Source organism: Poecilia reticulata, chromosome 19 (genome assembly GCF_904066995.2).
Source record: "Poecilia reticulata chromosome 19, P_reticulata-male-v2, whole genome shotgun sequence".
Classification (NCBI taxonomy): Eukaryota; Metazoa; Chordata; class Actinopteri; order Cyprinodontiformes; family Poeciliidae; genus Poecilia; species Poecilia reticulata.
The window spans coordinates 2,785,581-2,805,794 of NC_088848.1; the positions used below are offsets into that span (position 1 = coordinate 2,785,581).

Consider the following 20,214-nt stretch of genomic DNA (forward strand, 5'->3'; position numbering starts at 1 on the left):
ACATCTATAATATTGTTAAAATAATTATAACTACATGATTGTGGACTGTATATGCCTGGAAATGCAAGCTAACTTCTTGTATCGTTGCAGGTAAGTCGAGTTAGCATTGAGCTACCAAGGGTATCTGCTAATATTCTTACTAAGTTCTGACTTCAGGTTGTTTTTTCTAATATAAACTCCTTCTGCCTAAGTTTAGCTCCACAAATAGTTTCTGATAAAGCCAAGCTGTGAAAGATCCACCATCATAGAAGCTAGCTCTTATTTTCTTTCATTTTCAAGTTTAAAAAAAAAGATCATTCCTATTTTTGGCCCACAAGCCATCTATTGAGCTATATTTTCTAAGTGACTTGGTCCTGCCTGTCTTACACATTTAAAACATGACATCAACACAACTCACACGCAGTAATCCCATTCTATATCCCACAAAGCTGCTTTGATACCAACACATACTTAAAGGTGTGCTAAGTAAGGGAAAACACCAGCGGCCCTGTCATTTTGGGCGAAGCCGCAGCAGATGACAGTCGGCTTTAATGAGTGTTTGTGGCCAGGCCTACATGTGTGTTTCTACTCACCAGAACACAATCGGTGAAGTCAGGTGCAAACATCAGCATTTTGCTCATTTCTTTGACACAGAGGTGTAAACACAGATTGACAACATGTGACTTTGCCTTTAGAGACTATAAACTCTCCCTGAAGATCCAACTCTGACTTAAACTTCTCAAAGCTGCATTTTAGGTCACAGAGACAGAAGACGCACACTGTAAAACATTAGAAGTTTGTATAACTTGGAAATGAAAATCAAGCTGGTGCCTAGAAAATGCTCATAAATTAAAGTTCATGAAGTTGATTTAACAACAAGAGACAAGTCGTCTAAACATTGTTTGTTAAGTTCATTAATCTTGAATTGTGAGTTTTAACTTAATGCTGCAATTTAAATCACAATATGCAATAAAATTTGCCCTGATTTTTCTGTTATTTTACTCACAATATCAAGTTTAAATAACGATTTATTTTACTTTAGAATAATTTAATTCAAACTGCATGAACCAAATTTCTGATCTGATGAATTTTATGAAACATCTGAATGAATTCAGCTCAGAAACGTTTAGTGTGATCAGGACAAGAGTCAGATCAACGTAACGCACTTCCATCTCAGGAGACAAAAACACACCGCTAAGCATTCTGGGAAATAGTTCCCACTCCTGTCTTTTTCTTCTTTCAGTTTTTAAAGTGTTAACGTAAAAACTTTGTTTATTCAACTCTTAATAAAAAGTTAACACAACTTACTACTGTAAGTTTATCTTTCACAAACTCACACATGTAGGTCCAAAATCTAAAACTTGCTAAATTTATTTGACTTAAAGAAGATAGTAGACACAACTGGATGTGGCTGAAATGTTTTACAGTGTGAAGGAGGGACAGAAAGATGAGGTCAGGTAGGAGGACTATAAAAGTTCTGCTTAACTTCTGCAAAACAAGAGCTTAACCAAAGTCTGCAGTCCTGATGCAGAAGATGTGGGAGGCACCGAAACCGTTTGGTCAAGAATTTGACTAAAGCAGCAACATGTGTGCCTAAGGTAAACACTGATGGGAATTTAAATCATTATTTGGGGATTAGTCCCATTATGACTCTGCAACTTTTCCTCTTAAATTCAGGCGGGGATTTTTCAGAGGAAGCAGCGTTTTGTGAGTCAACATGATGTGGACGACGTTGGGATGTTTCTACCTCCTCTGCTGCATCTGCTTGACCGAGTCCCAGCAGCTCAAGTTTGTTGTTGCTGTAAGTGAAACCGTTGAAAATCCTCAGCCATGACACACGTTTTCTTTTTTTCTCCAGTAATACATCACACACAAGATGTTTGCATAGTGCTTCTGATAGCATTTGTTTGTTGAACGCCATGATTTTAACATAATCTGACAGCCTGCTTTGATTTGCATTGTTGCTGATTACGCTGCCGTTTTCTGCCCAGTGAGTATTATTTTATTTACACTTTTATCACAAAGGATTACTTTGAGCCTCGCCTCAGACAGCGGCAAGCATATCTCTCCCAGACACTGCGGCTTTGTTCATAAACCTCTTTATGTAACACTCCAGCACACAGTTGAATTACTTAAGGAGACGCTACGCACAAAAACAGTCATGCATCCTTTTCAAGCAGTAGACAGGTTTTAAAATAATGTTTTTTATTTTAATTCATAAAATTATGTTGCTCTTGTTCCTCCGTACGCAAATGTTGCGTACGGAGGGACATATTTTAGATTGTTTTATACAGCATAATTTAAATTAATAACAGAATTAACAAAAGTATTTTCCAAGAGATGACAGATAACACTCCAGGTGAGCAGAAACAGTCGGAGCGAGCGGTAAACCGATAAACTCCAGGAGAGGTTAGGCTGCGTTGCACTGTAAGACACCAGCTGAGAAACAAGCGCCTGGACATGAAAAGCATGTCCAGTAAATAAAATACCTGCGTCCCACTTCTACACCACTTCCCCAGTAAAAGCAAAGCCATGTAGGACATGCTCTCAAGAACACGAAGGTGAACTGACAAAAGCAGGAAGGGTGTGACGGCTGAGAGGGCGACAGAATTCAAGGTTTCACTGTAAATCGTCCATTTCTTTAATGAATTCACTCCAGAACCTGTGAGGTCATACATGACCTTACAATATATAACTCATACCTAATTACTTAGTAGAGCTTTTTTTCTTTTTTTACATTTGGTTGTGACGTTTAAAATTATAATTTTTTTTTTGGCTCTTAAATGAGCGAATTTTTATTTTCTGCAAAGTCTTACCAAATATTTTTAGTTTTGTTTCTAGTGCAAATATCTTATTATACTTAAAATAAAACTGAGTTAACCTACAGATAACCTTCAGCAAGATAAAGGAGCTTGTTTTAACCCAACAGTCCCTTTATATTAATGAAGAAGTACTAGTTCCACTGGCAGATACATTTACTTAAAACAAGAGAATTTCCCCATTTTATAAGTGAAATAATCTGCCAGTGGAACTAGCACTGGGTTGCTAGGCGACGGAATGGGCTTGCCTGGGGTTGCTAGGTAACGGCTCCAATGGAACTGGAACTTTTTGATAAATATCAAGGAATTATTTGTTTACAACAAGCCCTCTTTATCCAGCTGAAAGGTTAATTTTGTCTTAAATCAAGTGTACTAAGATATTTCAACTCAAAGGAAAACTAAAAATACTTAAGATTTGGTGTTTTGCAGTGTTAATCCTACAGGTTCTTTTTGCTTGAGGTCTATACACAATTAAAAAAATAAATAAAAAAAAGTTAATGTGTGTTTGCTGTGAACAGGAGCGAATCGAATGTTTTCACAATCCAGTGAATGTAACTCTGGGTTAAATCGCTCCTCACAGGTGAGTCTGCACTGTAAAACATTTGAGCTGCATTTAGTTACTATCTTCTTAAGTCAAATAAATTTAGTGAGTTTTAGATTTTGAACCAAAAGCTTTGAGTTTATTAAATTTAAACTTACAGCAGTAAGTTGTGTTAACTTTTTATTAAAAGTTGAATAAACTGGAGTTTTTAGGTTAACACTTTAAAAACTGAAAGACAAAAAAGACAGGGGTGGGAACTATTTCCCAGAATGCTTAGCGGTGTGTTTTTGTCTCCTGAGATGGACGTGCGTTACGTTGATCTGACTCTTGTCCTGATCACACTAAACGTTTCTGAGCTGAATTCATTCAGATGTTTCATAAAATTCATCATCAGATCAGAAATTTGGTTCATGCAATTTGAATTAAATTATTCTAAAGTAAAATAAGTTATTTTAACTTGATATTGTGAGTAAAATAATAGAGAAATCAGGGCAGATTTTATTGCATATTGTGATTTAATTTGGTTTAAATTGCAGCATTAAGTTAAAACTCACAATTCAAGATTAATGAACTTAAAAACAATGTTTAGACAACTTGTCTCTTGTTAAATCAACTTCATGAACTTTAATTTCTGAGTTAAAACCAAAACTATTTTCTTGTTGACTTAAATTTCATTTTCTAGGCAGCAGGTGGGCTTTCATTTTCAAGTTAAACCATCTCCTAATGTTTTACAGTGTGCAGGTTAATAACACTGTGACTCGTCTGCCTGCGCCTTGAATCCGGCCTGATCTGTTTCTAATCACCACTTTCTGTCTCAGGCAGAGTTACTCCTTTAGCTAGAGGGCGTGATGAGCGCAGCAGCAGCACGGCGCCTGAATTCATGCAATATAATCTGTTCTGACTTTTAAGGTGTTCCGACACGGCGATCGATCGCCTATTGAGTCATACCCCAGGGATCCACATGGGGAGGAAGTCTGGGCTCAGGGCTTTGGACAGCTCACCGAGGTACATGTTGTTTCTTTCTGCTAAAACTTCCAGTGTTTAGGAGCATGAAGGGTAAAACTGGAGCAAACCACAGGAAAGGATCTCACAGAAACATGAAACCTTGAGCAGAAAGTATCATTCAGTAAATATTCCAGAAACGAGCCAACATTAAATCTAGTAAACCAATTAATTAAATTCTCCCAATTTAATTATGAATGACAATAACTTGCTAACTGTTTATCATGTTGGTCGCCTCAGAGCTCCAGGCCTCCCCCGCTCTGCTCCTTCAGACTAGCCAGCAGCAATCAGCAAACATCTGGTTCATACAAACTACGTTTCAGTTCAACACTCCTAGTTACAGTTATTAACGGCATAATGGAGAAACATTGTTGTGATGATTTCTGAAGGCAGAGCGTCGGAAAGAGTGCAACCTTCTTAAAGAGACAGAGGCCATTTTCAAGACATCACATTTCAAAGCCAATTTTCTTCTAAGTTTGATATATGCAGCAGTTTTGAAACAAATGAAAGTAACATTGTGCTGTAAAATATAACTAAGTGCCTGGAAAATACAGAATATCTGCCCCTTTAAGCAGGAAACGTCACCAAACAGACGGATTTGTCTATTTTTGAGAGTGAAACGTCTTTCAGCTTAAAACATTTCAGAAAACCGTCTGTCACTCTTTCACTTTCTCTGGCATCTTATTATAAACTGCGACGTCTTTTTGTGCTTTTCAAAACATTACATTACATAAGGTCAAAATTTAGATTATCAAACACAAAAACAAAAATATTTAAGCAGAAATCAACAAATATTTCATTTCTTAAACCGCTGGGAAGCAAAGCCGGTTGTCTCTGCTCACAAAGATCAGAGTCGCCACTTAAAAATGTAATTTTACTGTTGAAATTTCTCTGGTTTTTCCTCTTTGACTTTTCGCTCCACTTCACTGTCAGGTTGGTGAAACTCAGCTGAGCGGTTCTGCGCCGAACGATTAAACATTAACAAACCTGCTATTGTTCGCGCATGCTTTCTGAAATATGTATTGTGTTTTCATGTCTTTTTCTATTTTTAAATGCTTTGTTTAATGTTCAGCAGCTCAATGTGACACAGCTGCTAACGTTTAAATCCGACCATATAAAGTTAAATGACGACAAATTACAGATTATAACTTCATACTGTTTCAAACAAGCTAGTATAATAAAATTATTTTCTGTGCTTTGGAGGATTTATGCTCCCTAAGCCACAAATTTTATATTTTTATTGTGACAAAAACACAATAAGGGAGAAGAAAAATGACAGTTTTTAGATTGTTGACAAATAAATGTATAGAAGTGGGATAAATATGTTGGTTTTATGTTTTCTTAGATCAGCAGCGTTTAAATTCAGGTAAAATCAAACTGAAGTGATTTATGACGGCAGTTTGAGAAATCAGGGCCTCAGGGTCAAAGGTCATTCACACGTCAGTAAGTCCTGCAGAAACACACATTTATTTAAGTCCAGTTGGTTTTCAGAGGTTTGTGGAGCAGAGAAAATATTCAGATGCTCAAATAAGAGAAGCTATACTTCAACGTATTTCTACTCGCGTAAAAGTAAAAAGTAGAAGAAATGACTGAAGTGAGAGACAAAAAGTATTTGGTTAAAATGTCTACCCAAGGAACTGATCAAATGATCAATCATTAATATTTAAAAATTACATCACGACACATAAAGTTAGGTGGAAAATTTAATGACAAAATCAGGCAAAATAAATTGTTTTCCAAATCAGTTTCTTTCAATAAAAACTGCAGGTGTGTCTCTGTTTCCTGGATCTTTGGTTAAAACTTGTTTGTTTTTTTTCATTCAGTGGGTAGAAAATCCCGACATTTTGCTCAAGTAAAAGTAGAGAATAAAATTGCTGAAGTAAAAGTAAAAAGTACCAAATCCTGATCAAGGATGCAGGTTTTCCACATGAACCTCCTGTTCTTTGCTTCCCTTGCAGCTCGGCATGAAGCAGCACTTTGAGCTGGGCAGATTTCTACGCAGGCGCTACGGAAACTTCCTCAGTGAGGAATACAACAGCAAAGAGGTGTGTGTGATTCCTCACATCCATCTGAAAATCGCAGCTTGGTTTTTTTCCAGCTCCGCTCTAATGTCTGGATTCCCATGTACGACGCCGCCGCCGCTGCTGCAACATGCGACAAGTTTTGCGTGTGTTTGCCGCCTGCGCTGCATGCAGTAATTTAATGAGGATGACACATTGTGGTCGTATCGCTGCCGTGGCCTTGTTATGTGCTGAATGGGGGGATAAGGCAGCCCAGGGCGCCACGGTTATGACTGTATACACTTGGCAGCATGTAGGGCTGAGAGGGGCTGCAGGCTCAGCAGACTGTCATCATCAGGGCATGATTTCTGCTCCCACTCCCTCTTATTGTCTCCAAACTCTCCCCTTCCTCCCAGCCTCCTTCTCCTGGTAACATGTAATTAATATGAAAATACCAGCTCCTCTCTGTACCTGTCGCTGGTAATTTGCCTCCGAGTCGCTGTCAGCTTGTACCGAGCGTTCCCCCTGTGCTGCCACGTCTGCTTTAATTTCACAAAACAGGGGGGAAAAGGAGGATTTCTGGTGTCACAGAAGCATCTGAGCTTATCAGAGGGATTTACTGTGTACAGAAACCTGACACAGAGTGACAGAGGGATGGAGACGAGCAAAGGCTGGTGTCAGAGGAGATCACAGCCGGCCGGATCTCCCACCTTCCTCCTTCCCGCTTTTTTTCAAATCCTTCCCTTCACTTGATGGTGGCTCAGCTGACCCACATACAGCAGTTCATGTTTTTATTGGACAATGACAGAAATATAATCAAAGTGATGTCTTTAAAACTTGTAGTTGTGGTTGTAATGTGCTGTAAAAAAGATTGTTCCTTTTCCAAATCTTATAAAACCCAATAATGTGTCTGATTCCTACGACGGCGTGTTAGGGAATCTGTAGATGGGAAGAAATGGAGCAGTGAATTTAGACATTTTTAAAATTAATCTCAGGAATTTTCTAGTGAAAAGTTCAAAAAGTTTATAATTTGTGAATCTATTTTCTACTGTACCTTCAGAATTTTTAACTTTAAAACATCAGAAAGGTTCAAGAAACTTTCTGAGATCAATCTCAAATTTTCTAGTTTTTTTCTAGAATTTTTTTGACTTTCAGGATCAGAAATTTCTGAGCTATTTTCTAGGAAATAAATCTTGATATTTCTTTTTTTTTTTTTTAATTTTGGAGCTAAAAACATTTTTTTCTAGAAAATTTGTCAAATTTATCTAAGTAATTCTGAGTTCTTTTCTAAAGATTTTTGACTTTTGAAGCTCAGAAATGTCCAAGTTTTTCCAGAAAGTTTCTGAGATTAATCTAAAATTTTTCTAGCAAATCTTTGACTTTTCAAAATCAGAAATTTCGACGTTATTTTCTAGGAAATTAATCGTCAAATTCCAGATTTTGTTGTTTGTTCGTTTTTTGGGGGGGGGGTTTGTGCAAATTTTCAAGTTTTGGAGCTAAAAAAAATGTTTTTTTCTGAAATTAACCAAAAAATTTACAATCTACAGATAAAAATACGACGGCATTAATACGCCGTTGTATTTCATCACATGCGCCGCTCTTTAACGTTGTTTCCTCCACGTTTTCTCCATGTTTCCACCATGTTTCCTCCACGTTTTCTCCATGTTTCCTCTGTGTTTCCTTCATGTTTCCTCCACGTTTCCTCTGTGTTTCCTCCATGTTTCCTCCATGTTTCCTCCACGTTTTCTCCATGTTTCCTCTGTGTTTCCTCCACGTTTTCTCCATGTTTCCTCTGTGTTTCCTCCATGTTTCCTCTGTGTTTCCACCATGTTTCCTCCATGTTTCCACCATGTTTCCACCATGTTTCCTCCACGTTTCCTCTGTGTTTCCTCTGTTTCCTCCGTGTTTCCACCATGTTTCCTTCATGTTTCCTCCACGTTTCCACCATGTTTCCTCTGTGTTTCCTCCATGTTTCCTTCATGTTTCCTCCATTTTTCCTCTGTTTCCTTCATGTTTTCTCTGTGTTTTTTCCATGTTTCCTCCGTGTTTCCTCTGTGTTTCCTCCATGTTTCCACCATGTTTCCTCCGTGTTTCCTCCAGCTTTATGTCCGGAGCACCGACTACGACCGCACTCTGATGAGCGCCCAGGCCTGCCTTGCTGGGATGTTCCCCCCCACCAGACGCCCGCCTCCCATCATGCCCCAGTTACTGTGGCGGCCTATTCCAGTGCACACCGTCCCCAGGGCCCAGGATAAGGTGGGCTGCTGAGCCAAATAAATATTTCCTTTTCATCCAGCAGCCGTGCACAGCTGTACCCAAACCCTGCATAAATTTAGTCGGGTCCCCGGCTCCACGCTGCTGTCAGAGTTTCAGCTGAACCTGACGCCGTTCTGGGCCTGTTGTAGTTATACTCCTTACAGAGCTTAAAGTAAATGCTTCTTTATTTGTCTGTCTTTTTAATTCTTTCATTCTGTTGTTGAAGCTTTTGAAGTCTCCAGGCAAAGACTGTCCGCGGTTCAGAGCTTTGATGACGGAGACCTTTGAGAGCGCCCCCTACCAGAGGTTCCTCCGGACTCACCAGGTAGGAAGGACCAATAAATGGAACCCCACCTGGGAAAACCCCTTTTATCCATCTGTCTGTCTGTCGCCACAAATGTTGACATATTTTATACAGATTTGATGGTTTTAATGGGCATAAATGTGTGAAAACGTCAGGAAGTTTGAATAAATTTGTAAAGCGCAGTTGATTATATATATATATAAAAAAAGAAAGATTTTAATAACAATTTTTAAAAATGTCTTTCTTTTTAGAAATAAAAGATTCACCAATCAGAAAATTTGTTTCCAAGCATCTTTGGTCAAATTCTCCAGACCAAATTTTATGCTAAATTTCAGAAAGTCATATTACAGAATCACAAAAAAAATTGTGATTTCAGAAATCTTTAATTATGTTTTAAAAACCTGAGCTCAGTATGTGTCTTTTAAAGACATTCAAATTCAGTCCAGAAACAGATTTTAATTTAGTGCCGACTTCACGGTGAAGCTGTAAATCTCCAGTTAGCCTCGTTAGCTAACCACTGCATACAGATATAAGACGGTAAAGTGCGAGGCTCCTTTCCCTCCATTTGTAAAATCCACAAATAATCAATAAAAATCCTGTTTGGGGTGCAGCAGACGTAACTTTTCTTGTTTTTTTTTAAATGCATGACGCCCCACAGGAAGTAGCGCCCTGGGTGGAGAGCTGAATTCCCTTAGCATTAGCTGTACTGTCAGCTGCTAACGGAGTGAGGAAATAAAAGCAAACAAATCTGAATCTGAGTCTCTAATTGTTGCTTCTGGTTACACAGAAGTTAGCATTAGCATTGTATCACAGCTAGCTGCCACAAACCTCAGCATTAAAAGCAGAAAGTTGTTTTTTTTTGTCCTACAGCAAAGAAATGAAGCAAATGGATTAAAATATGCAGGCAGCAGGTTGAAAAAAGCTTATTTGCATCGTCTGGTTCCACCTTAAGACGGTCGTCGCCTTTCCTTCCTGTTTTCGTCGTCTCTTTCCCGGGGCCATGTCCCTGTGAACTTGTGAAATCTTGTTTATCGCTCATTAATTTCATAGCAGATTTACACAATCCTGCTGGATTCACTGCTCAACACAATTTTTGTAATTTCGGCTGATTGGTGTGTAAACCAGCAAACAAAATTGCGCATTTTTTGGTGAAATCGCTGCAGTTCAGAGGCTGCTGCTGCCGACACAATCAGCACTTCCAGTGGACGTGTTAGTTATGCACCAGGCATCGTGTCCTCTCGCTGATTTTCTCAGGCACGGTGACTCCAGTGCCTGCAAAAAGCTGCACAGTGCAATTTCTCTCACATTCTCAGAGACACTAATTAACGGTTGGATTAAATTAGATAAGGAATTACAATGAAACAGTTTTAATTAAACCGAGTCCCATGCGCTGCTTGCTAAGGAGGTGTTGGAGATCAGGCCAGGGCCGCTGCTGTCGCATGTGAACAACCTGCAAGCTGCACGCAAGAACCGGGTGGATTCGGTTCACTCTGTCCGTTTTTCATTTTAGCGCCAACACGTTGCATCCAAGCTGATTCACAGCAATGAATAAAGGTCAGAGAAACCTGCATAAATCTGGAAAAAAGTCAAGACTCAAAGGGGGAAAATTGGAGACATAGTTGAGGTTTAGATGAAAAGAAACAGAACTGCAAATGAATTTGATCTGAATTCCTCTGTCTGACCTGCAGAGCTTCGTGGAGAGGCTCTCCAACCACACCGGCTACCCCGTGTCCCGACTGGTGGGCAAAAAAATCTGGAGGGTTCACGACACTCTGACCTGCCAGGTTTGTTCCACGGAAAACATTTTATAAGGTTTTAAAATTAAAATTAAATTAAACTGAACAATTTTTTTTCCCCATTTCAACCACAAACTTCAGTTTGTTTCACAGGGATTTTCTGCAGCTGATCAGCACAAAGTTTTGCGTAAATGTCAAGCGGGAGACAATTTATACAGCCTGGAGCTGGCAAGCGAAATTTTAGTGGTGGTGGTGGCAGCATCATGCTGTGGGAAAATGAAAAATGAGAATAGATATCCACTGCTTTGTGTCCCAAAATACAAAAAAATCAATTTGAATGAATACCTTTATAAACCCCTCTGTATTTATGCTTTAGTTATATTTAATTCATTTGAAGTAAAATTTACAACAAAACCAATTCACATATTTTTTCATAAAGCATATCTAAACTTTTCCAAAAATGCAACATAAGGAGCCAATCAGGAAGTGGCATTTATTTTTCTTTGGCTGTTTTTCCAAAAGCAGGAATAAGGCAGACTGTAAGTTTAAATTCTGTTTTAGTATTAAAATGTTTTCCACTGTGTGAATTAATGCATATTTGGTGTTTGAACTATTAAAATAGGCAGTTTTAAGCGTTTCTCCAGTATTTCGTGCCTCTAGCTGCAGATCATCAGCAGAAAATAATGAAATAAGGGGAAAATAGTTTTCTCTTAATGGATGTGGATAATGTTCATACTTCCAGCCAGACTTGAAATGGAGAACATATGGAAATGTGGTAATTAAAATACCCTGACATGGGAGCTTTCTGGGCCAGGTTGCTCATTCACACTTGCAAAACGAGCATCTGCTATCGTCCTACTCTAATCTAAAAATAGACGGGATCACAGAAACAATGTAAATTAATTTATTTTTTAAATATTTTCCTAAACTAATGACAGTTTTTCGTGCACAGAGGATCCATAACTTGACTCTCCCTCGCTGGGCCACGCCGGACGTCCTGGAAACGCTGCGGAGGATCGCTTCCTTCGAGGTCACATACAGCATCCTCAGTCACAAGCGCAGAGAGAAGGCCCGGCTCTCTGGAGGTGGGAACTCACTTTACACTGTAAAACTGCAACTAGGCGAGCCGCTTTTAGTTGGGTCAACTGTCTTCTATAATTTTAGCAAGTTTTTGATTTTTTTTTAGACTTTTTATTAATTTTGTCAAATCTCTAAGAGTTAAATAAACAGAGTTTTTATGTTAGCACTTAAAAAATTGAAAGAAGAAAAAGTCAGGAGTGGGAACTATTTCCCAGAATGCTTAGCGGCGTGTTTCTGTCTCCTGAGATGGAAGTGCGTTACGTTGATCTGACTCTTGTCCTGATCACACTAAACGTTTCTGAGCTGAATTCATTCAGATGTTTCATAAAATTCATCAGCAGATCAGAAATTTGGTTCATGTGATTTGAAACAAGAATTTTAATTATTCTACAGTAAAATAAATTATTTTAACTTGATATTGTGAGTAAAATAACAAAGAAATGTTGGTGAGGACAGTTTATTTTCTTGCACATTTTGAAAAATTATTTGGTTTAAATTGGAAATAACAGATTTTATTGCATATTGTGATTTAATTTGCATTAAGTTAAAACTCACAATTCAAGATTAATTAACTTAAAAAACTAAACATCAAAGCAAAAACAACTTTCTTGTTCTTGTGGACTTTCATTTTCAAGTTAAATCACCTTGTAATGTTTTACAGTGTTCTGGCTGTAAATAGGAATATATAAAAATTCAAATGTGGTGAACCCCAAGGCTCAATCCTAGGATTCCTCTTATTTAATATCTATTTGCTCAGCTTATAACATGAACTGAGATCAGCTACCATAACAATGCAGATGATGCGCAGCTCTACATTATGATGTCACCAGGTGACTCAGAACCATCCAATCACTGAACAGATGCTGTTATGTGTGGATGAGCCAAAACTTTCTCTAGCTGAACAGAAACAAAACTGAAGTTTTTATCTTTGGACCTAAAGATGAGCGAACTAGAGTCTACGCACAGTGATGACCTTTGACCTGAACCTTCAGAGCCACATAAAGACGGTTACAAAGTCGGCCTTCTCTCACCTGGAGAACATTTCCAGGATTAGAGGACTAATGTCCCAAAAACATCTAGAGAAACTCCTCCATGCATTTATCTTTAGTCGCATTCATTACTGCAACAGTTTCTTTTCAGCCCTGAACAAAAAATCAATCAGTTCTGATTCTGACCTGCATCAGAACCAGAACCAAGCAGCATTCGGCTTCTGTTTACCACAAATCTGGAACAAGCTTCCAGAAAACTGCAAAACTGCTGAAACACGGAGTTCCTTTAAATCCAGACTAAAACCCCAGCTGGTTAGAGTTGGTTTAGAAACATAATCAATGAAGCAATAATCAACGATCTGATGTGTAATGATGGCAAAATGAAAGCTTCAGTGTTTCTGTGACTTTGTGTTTTTATGACGTAAAGCACTTTGAACTGCCGTGTGGCTGAAATGTGCTGTAAAAATAAAATTAGATTTTATCTGCAGCACAGCGAGGAGATAAATATTACAGGGTGTGTGTGTGTGTGTGTGTGCGTGCGCATGTGTGTGTGTGAAGCTGTGTGTCCTATGTGGCTGCTGGCCCACGCTTTGTTTTCGCCTCAAACGATGCGAAGTGCAGCTCTGAAGAGCCGCACGCGTGAGCTGATGGGACGGAGACGACGGCGCCAGAGGAAGCGGCTCGACGGGGTCAAGAGGATTCTGTTGGTGTCTGCGGAAAACGAACTTGCTCTGTTGACTCTGTGTTAATGTGCCAGGGGTGTTGCTAAACGCCATCCTGAGGAATTTCTCTGACGCCATGGAGCGCAGCAGTGGTGGCGGCAGCAGCGGCGGCGGCAGCGGCAGCAGCAGCGGCGGCGGCAGCGGCAGCAGCGCGCTGAAATTCATTATGTACTCAGCTGTAAGTTCAGCGTCTCATAAACCGCCTATCTGTGTCACTGCTTCACATCCCCTCACGTTCTCACTGCTTGCTCTTATCCTAGCACGACTCCACACTCATCACCCTGCAGGCAGCGCTGGACGTCTACGACGGCCTCCTGCCTCCCTACGCTGCCTGTCAACTCTTTGAGTTCTACCAGGAGGATGATGGGTAATGACTTCCTTCCAGTCTGTTCTCCACGCACTCTGCTATTTGCATATTCAAGTGCGGTATCTAGGTCAGACGCGCGCACACTCACTTATTGCATTCTTCTTTTTAGTTGAATGAACCATTCAAATATATTTTCCTGTTTAAAATCCGGTGGAGGCCGGGCGTCCGTCCAGCGCCGCTTTGGCCAAATTAGTGCAAAAAGCCCGTTTACATAACACTTCCCACAAGTGTGTGTCATCTTATTGTGCTCATGCTAATGATCACCCAGATCCTATTCAGTGGAGCTGCATTACCGTAATGAATCCTCGTCCGAGCCCTACCCCAGCCGCGTGCCGGGCTGCGGCGGCCTGAGCCGCTGCCCTTTGACCTCCTTCACCGTGCTGGTGCGCGACGTGATGCCGGACGACTGGGAGGCCGAATGTGGCGCCAGGACCAGGTGGTCCAGCACAGGTAGGGGGGAAAAGGCTCTACTTTCATTACATTTAAAAATCAGATTAAGTCAATATTTTACTGCTCATATTTACACAAAACAAATGTATTTCCATCTGTTGGGCTCGACTGAATAAATTCATTTTCAGTAGCAGGATTTGGGTCACTTTGTTTCAAAATGTTTGCAAGTTTAAGAAAGAATAAAAGCTGATTTGGGTGCAGAAAAGTTGGATTTTCAGTGAAAGTCTCTTGTTAAAACTTGGTTACAAAAACACAAATACTTTGTTTTGTACTTTACATTTTGCTGTGCAAGAAAATTATATTGGAAACTATTTTTACCCTGATCACAGATTAAAAGTCTCCATCTGGATTGTGTCAGGTTTTAATTCCAGTTGGCCACAAATGGCCCCCAGACCGCATGTTGGACACCCCTGTACTATATGATTTAAATAAAGGCAAAATCATAAATTACAGCAACCCTCTCAAAATATTGATACCTGATCAGTATCAGATCAACAGTAGCGCTGTAAAATCAGCATGTTAGTTTAATTTCCTCTTGAAATTTTATTTTTAGTGTTTCTCATAAAAGATTTTGTTTTGATTTGCTGTAAAATATTTTTTGCACGTTTTATTTAGGAGAAATTTCTCACAAATATTTAATTTTTTCCTGTTTATCATGTTAATTTGTAGTTAAAGTATTTTATATAATCTTCGTTTGAATTCTGTCCTCCTTTTTACGGGATAATTAAAAAAACAAACAAACAAAAAAACACCAAAAGATCAGAAGGTTGATGATGGAGCTTGAGCTGCTTCACTTCATAATTATGCTTCGTTTTGGTCTATTTCATAAAATCATGAAAACACAAAAACATTTTGGCTTAATGTTTGTTTCTGAAACACTTAATCTATTTCATAATCTTTTTTTTTTTTTTTTAAACCCTGTAAAACTGATCTGTTGTTTCCTGCAGGTATCGTTACAGCTCTTGCAGTGGCGGTGGGCCTCCTGGGAGTGGCGCTGTTGTGCAGCATAGCGGTGGCTGTCCACCAGCGGACAGCGTCCTACTCCAGGGATCTGTAGAGCAGGAAACCTGCAGATGTGCCAAAACTAAGAAAAACTACCAAGTATTTAACCAACCTGGGTCGAGTTCAGGAGTTTGTTTTCTCATTCTAAGATTATTGTGACTAAAATAATTCACGATGCATTTGAGAAATGTAAACAGAAATCAGAGGTGAGGGGAAATCTGTGGAGCAGATCAATAAACTTTATTTGAATCACTGGTAATAACTGGTGTCCTTCGTAGTGACATTCAATGGGTTCACATGATTTCACATTCTCTGCTGTTTGGCTCCTCATTTGTTCTCCGGCTCTATGGCAACTGTGGAGCAGAAACACTTTGGTCAGAATCAAACGCTGGAAAGTTATAAAAAGATGAAGAACAGGTTGATGAAAAGAAACATGTTTCAGGTAGATTTCCTCAAATACTTCAGCAGATTTCTGTATAATACATGGTGCTAAATAAATACAGGTCAATGAAGCAAATCAACTGTAAAATCTAAAAAAAAAATGCATAAAATGTAATATTTGTAAATAAAAGGAACAACAACTGGAAAACCTTCACTAGTGTAAAACTACTTACATCTTTTGTTCAATAACCTAGAGGTATTTACTGCGGTTTGAAAAATGAGGAGCTGTTTGTGTGGCAAACTGTGAGCCAGCATTAAATCCACAAACAGTTTGCCATAAGCACATTAATTCTGCATGTCACTGTTGCATTGGTTTGGTGTGGACTGCTTTAGCTAGCAGCTCAATATAAAAGGATTAAAAACATGTTTCTGTCACTTTTCAAGTAAAATTGTTGATAATTGTTACTTGTTTTAAGTCACAAGGTTTCATTTTAAATATATTTACAAAACTGAAGCCAAGAATTTATGTGACAAACAACTTTTCCACCGTTTTTCGGCCAGCTGTGCCCTTACCCCGGACGTCCAGCTTGCACTCCACCTCATCCTGGCCCAGGTCGTTGACCGCCATGCAGACGTATTTGCCTGCGTCGAACGTGCTCGGCTTGCGGATGTTGAGCGTCAGAACTCCCTGGTTGTTCTGCATCAGAAACTTGGGATCCCCTCCAAGGATCATCCTGTTCTTCATCCAGACGATCTTAGGCTGGGAGGTGCAGAACGCAGAGATGCAGTGAACTGATTCTGTGAACCGCAAACATCTATGTATTGTACTTGGATGTCATCTGGTTAACGTACAAAGAACTGGGAGATGAAAAGCACATGGAACGTGGTTTTCAAACTTCTTAGACAAAATCAAAATCTGGAAAATGTACAAAAACCTTTTACTGCAAGTACAGATGCAGAACTTGATGCAACTTGATGCCTGACATGTTTTCCCATCCATCTTTCCAGAAGGGATCAAACCCAATTTCTTAGTTTTAGTGTTTGTTCAATGAGAGGTTCAATAAGTTTGAAAATATAATTAAATGCAGTTATTGTAAGCAGTTTAATCAAACAAATCAAACTGGAAATGTTTTTCTGGAGCAAATATTTGTGTTTGTTTTAATTCAATAATTTCCCTAAACTCTGATGCAAGACCGCACAGCATTCTGGGGGATGTAGGCTCCACCCCTTTCAGCTAGCAAAGCAAAGCGAGTGGGATCAACTAACTCGCTCGCTCTTTGGTTGCCTAGCAACAACCTGTTGAGTAAATCGCGCGGCAGCAGTTTCAGGTTTTGTCACAGCTGCTTAAAAATGAAAAACAACGATGTGGAGCGAAAGGAGAAAACGGTTGGAAACGGAAAAAACAGGAAAATCACGTCAACAGTCTGGCCATAAAATACAATATTTAGAATTTTGTGGCTGTAATGAGACAAAATATAATATTTTTGCAAGCTTACTGTAGCAGGATGGTTTACCTTGGGAAAGCCTCTCACAGAGCAGCTGATGGCGGTGCTGTAGCCAGCGACAACGGACCGGTCCACCAGCGGCTGGGTGAACTTGGGAGCACAGGCCAAGTCCTTCTCCTTAAAGGCCGCCTGCTTGAGCTCCAGGCCTGGAGAGACCAGGGAGAGAACCCAGTTGGTTCTGCTTCAGAGACGGTTTAGGGATCTGCAGCTCACACACACACACACACACACACACACACACACACACACACACACACACACACACACACACAGCCTCACACACACACAGAACCTCACACACACACAGAACCTCACGTCCACACACACACGCACTCACACACACGCACTCACACACACAGCCTCACACATACAGCCTCACACACACACAGAACCTCACACACACACAGCCTCACACACACACAGAACCTCACGTCCACACACACACGCACTCACACACACAGCCTCACACACACAGCCTCACACACCCCCCCACACACACACAGCCTCACACACACACACAGCCTCACATACACAGCCTCACACACACAGACAGCCTCACACACACAGCCTCACACACACACACAGCCTCACACACACAGCCTCACACACACACACAGCCTCACACACACAGCCTCACACACACACACAGCCTCACACACACTCACACACACACACACAGCCTCACACACACACAGCCTCACAAACAGCCTCTCACACACACACACAGCCTCACACAAACACACACACAGCCTCACACCCCCCCCCCCACACACACACACACACAGCCTCACACACACAGACAGCCTCACACACACTCACACACACACACAGCCTCACACACACACACAGCCTCACACACACACAGCCTCGCCTGTCTTGGTGATGACGGCCGTGTTCTTGCTCATCCTCGGCTCCTCGCTCAGGCCGCACAGGTTCTCGCTGTAGACCCGGAACATGTACTCGTTCCCCATGATCAGGTCGGACACGGTGCAGTTTGTCCGTCTGTTGTGTTCGTAGACGGTGAACCATTCCTGATGGGGGATGGAACATGTTAGAAGAAGGAACGAAACGCTGATCATCTGGACCATGAGGTCAAATCTGTCCACCTTCGTCTTCATGTCAGCCTTCTGGATGGTGTATCCGGTGACCTCACTGTTGCCGTCGTCTTTTGGAGGCTCCCACTCCAGCGCGGCGTTGAAGCCCCAGACGTCCGTCGCCCTCACGTTCACCGGAGGCCCCGGCTTCTCTGTTCGGGTTAGTTCAGCGACGTTAGAACCGTTTTTTCACGTCCACGTTTCCTGAATGATGTCGGCTTTACCGATGACCCGGATGTTGATGGTGGCTCGGTCCTCCATGTTCTCGATCTTGAGGACCAGCTCGTACGTCCCGGAGTGCTCTCTCTCTGCTGAGCGGATGAAGAGGATGCTGTCTACGTTCGTGTTGCGGACGTTCACCATCTTGGGATCGACCGGCTGGCCGTCCTTCAGCCAAGTTGCAACGGGATGCGGCTTCCCCTGCGAGCCAGAGGAAAATTCAGTCAGGAAAACAAAAATCACACAAGCTGAGACTTTTTGAGGCCTTCATAGTTAAAAATCGCAAATTCATCTTTGATTGCAGGAGTGTAATCTCACACAACCCCAAATTCAAACCATCGTCAGGCAGGATCAGATCCCCAACTCCAACATCTCACTGCCCAGGTTTCTAGCCAGATAGATTTAAAGAGGCACAGCAAAAGCAAAGGCGGTAGATTAGCAGTGCTAGCTAACAACTGAAGGTGCCGTCCAGGACATCCTCTGGAAAAATGACACAGCAACAGTCTTCAGTCAGAGGCCTCTTCAGACGTGCTGGAGGACGGACTGCTACCAGAGGCCCCCTCCTGTTGCAACAGCATTTAACTTCTCTTTTGGGATGATATGAATATGTTTTAATTTGAAAACCCAGGTTTAACCTCAAGCTGGACTGAGAGGAAGCAAATGAAAGTATCCATCGCTCATCGTTAAAGAAACACAGGGAAGAGTGGCAACGAGGGGTCACCGAGTCGCCATAACAACCATTTATTTTAAGCCTTCTGCGTCCGTCTTAAACATGAGCGCCGATAACCGCTGCGGAGCTGGACAGAAAGCGACGCAGGCTGACGTGTTCGCCGCTCGTCCTGAGTCTGACCTGGAACGGGATGGTCAGGTTGATCTTCTCTCCAACCTTACGGATGTATTTTGTTCTCAGCTCCCGTGGAAGACGGATCTTTGGATGCTCTGGTTCAGAAAAAAAAACAAAAAAACACAATACGCTTTAATTTAATCGGTAATTTTTGAATCAGAAGGTTTCTAACTTTGCAGCGACGTTAAAATGTTTACATTCGTTTTTAATGAGAACGAATACAGGCGGATTTATTTGATGTATTTTAGGACGGAGTGAAAACACAACACACTTATATGGGGATTTACAAAAACAACTATTACTTTTACTGAGGGTTTAGAACGTCTCTTCTCACTAATATTTTGATGAATGTATTTTAGAAAATTGCCCGTCAACCACAAGCTTTCAGCAGAAATGAAAAGCTTCTGTTGTTGACGCTCTGCAGAGCTCCGCCCACTCCGCCATGACGGACGTCTAAACCACCAATCCGGAAAGGAAAAGGAGAGTTCAGTAGCAACTAGTTACATTTACTTTTGTAACTTTTAGCTTTTACTTGAGTCATTTTATTATGAAGTATCTTTACTTTCTGGATTTTCCTCCCACTGAATGAAAAACATGTTTTAATCAAAAATTCACACACACACAGACACAAACCTGCAGTTTTTGTTAGAGATTCATGATTTTTTTTTAATTGAAAATAATTTATCTGGAAAAATGATTTTCTTATTTTGTATTTAGTTAATTATATGAATTATTTTCATTTTGATCTTTAAAGTAGAAATATTTATTGATCAGTTACTCAATACTTGAATAACCATTTCACCAAATAATATTTTACTCTTACTTGAGTAATTGGTAAAAATATGTATAATTTTAATCTTTGTGTTTGCTACAGGTCGTCTGTATTAGTGTGGATGTGGGACCAGAATGTATAACTGATCCATA

At 40.5% G+C, this 20,214-nt stretch overlaps 2 protein-coding genes across 3 annotated transcripts in view; one reads left to right on the forward strand and one right to left on the reverse strand.

Annotated features, from left to right (window-relative positions):
• Window positions 1-15,509, forward strand: LOC103481155 (testicular acid phosphatase homolog). Of its 2 annotated transcripts, XM_081600721.1 has the most exons (13): window positions 1-90; window positions 1,407-1,577; window positions 1,657-1,780; window positions 4,249-4,344; window positions 6,300-6,386; window positions 8,442-8,597; window positions 8,824-8,922; window positions 10,590-10,685; window positions 11,590-11,722; window positions 13,464-13,606; window positions 13,689-13,795; window positions 14,064-14,245; window positions 15,193-15,509. In XM_081600721.1, exons 3-13 carry the CDS (start codon window positions 1,697-1,699, stop codon window positions 15,300-15,302), a joined length of 1,293 nt encoding a protein of 430 aa, XP_081456847.1. In that variant the 5' UTR covers window positions 1-90; window positions 1,407-1,577; window positions 1,657-1,696; the 3' UTR covers window positions 15,303-15,509. The 2 variants fall into 2 exon arrangements, with proteins under 2 accessions (XP_081456847.1, XP_081456848.1); XM_081600722.1 differs by lacking the exon at window positions 1-90 and having other exon boundaries at window positions 1,387-1,577.
• LOC103481221 (myosin-binding protein C, fast-type-like) overlaps window positions 15,467-20,214 on the reverse strand; it is a 26,231-nt gene continuing 21,483 nt past the window's right edge. The window contains exons 25-31 of the mRNA XM_081600720.1: window positions 19,297-19,385; window positions 18,452-18,647; window positions 18,240-18,379; window positions 18,005-18,164; window positions 17,143-17,279; window positions 16,202-16,388; window positions 15,467-15,600 (exon numbers count right to left, since the gene is read on the reverse strand). Coding sequence (XP_081456846.1) covers window positions 15,575-15,600; window positions 16,202-16,388; window positions 17,143-17,279; window positions 18,005-18,164; window positions 18,240-18,379; window positions 18,452-18,647; window positions 19,297-19,385 — 935 coding nt within the window. The 3' untranslated portion in view covers window positions 15,467-15,574. The remainder of the gene's footprint in view (window positions 15,601-16,201; window positions 16,389-17,142; window positions 17,280-18,004; window positions 18,165-18,239; window positions 18,380-18,451; window positions 18,648-19,296; window positions 19,386-20,214) is intronic.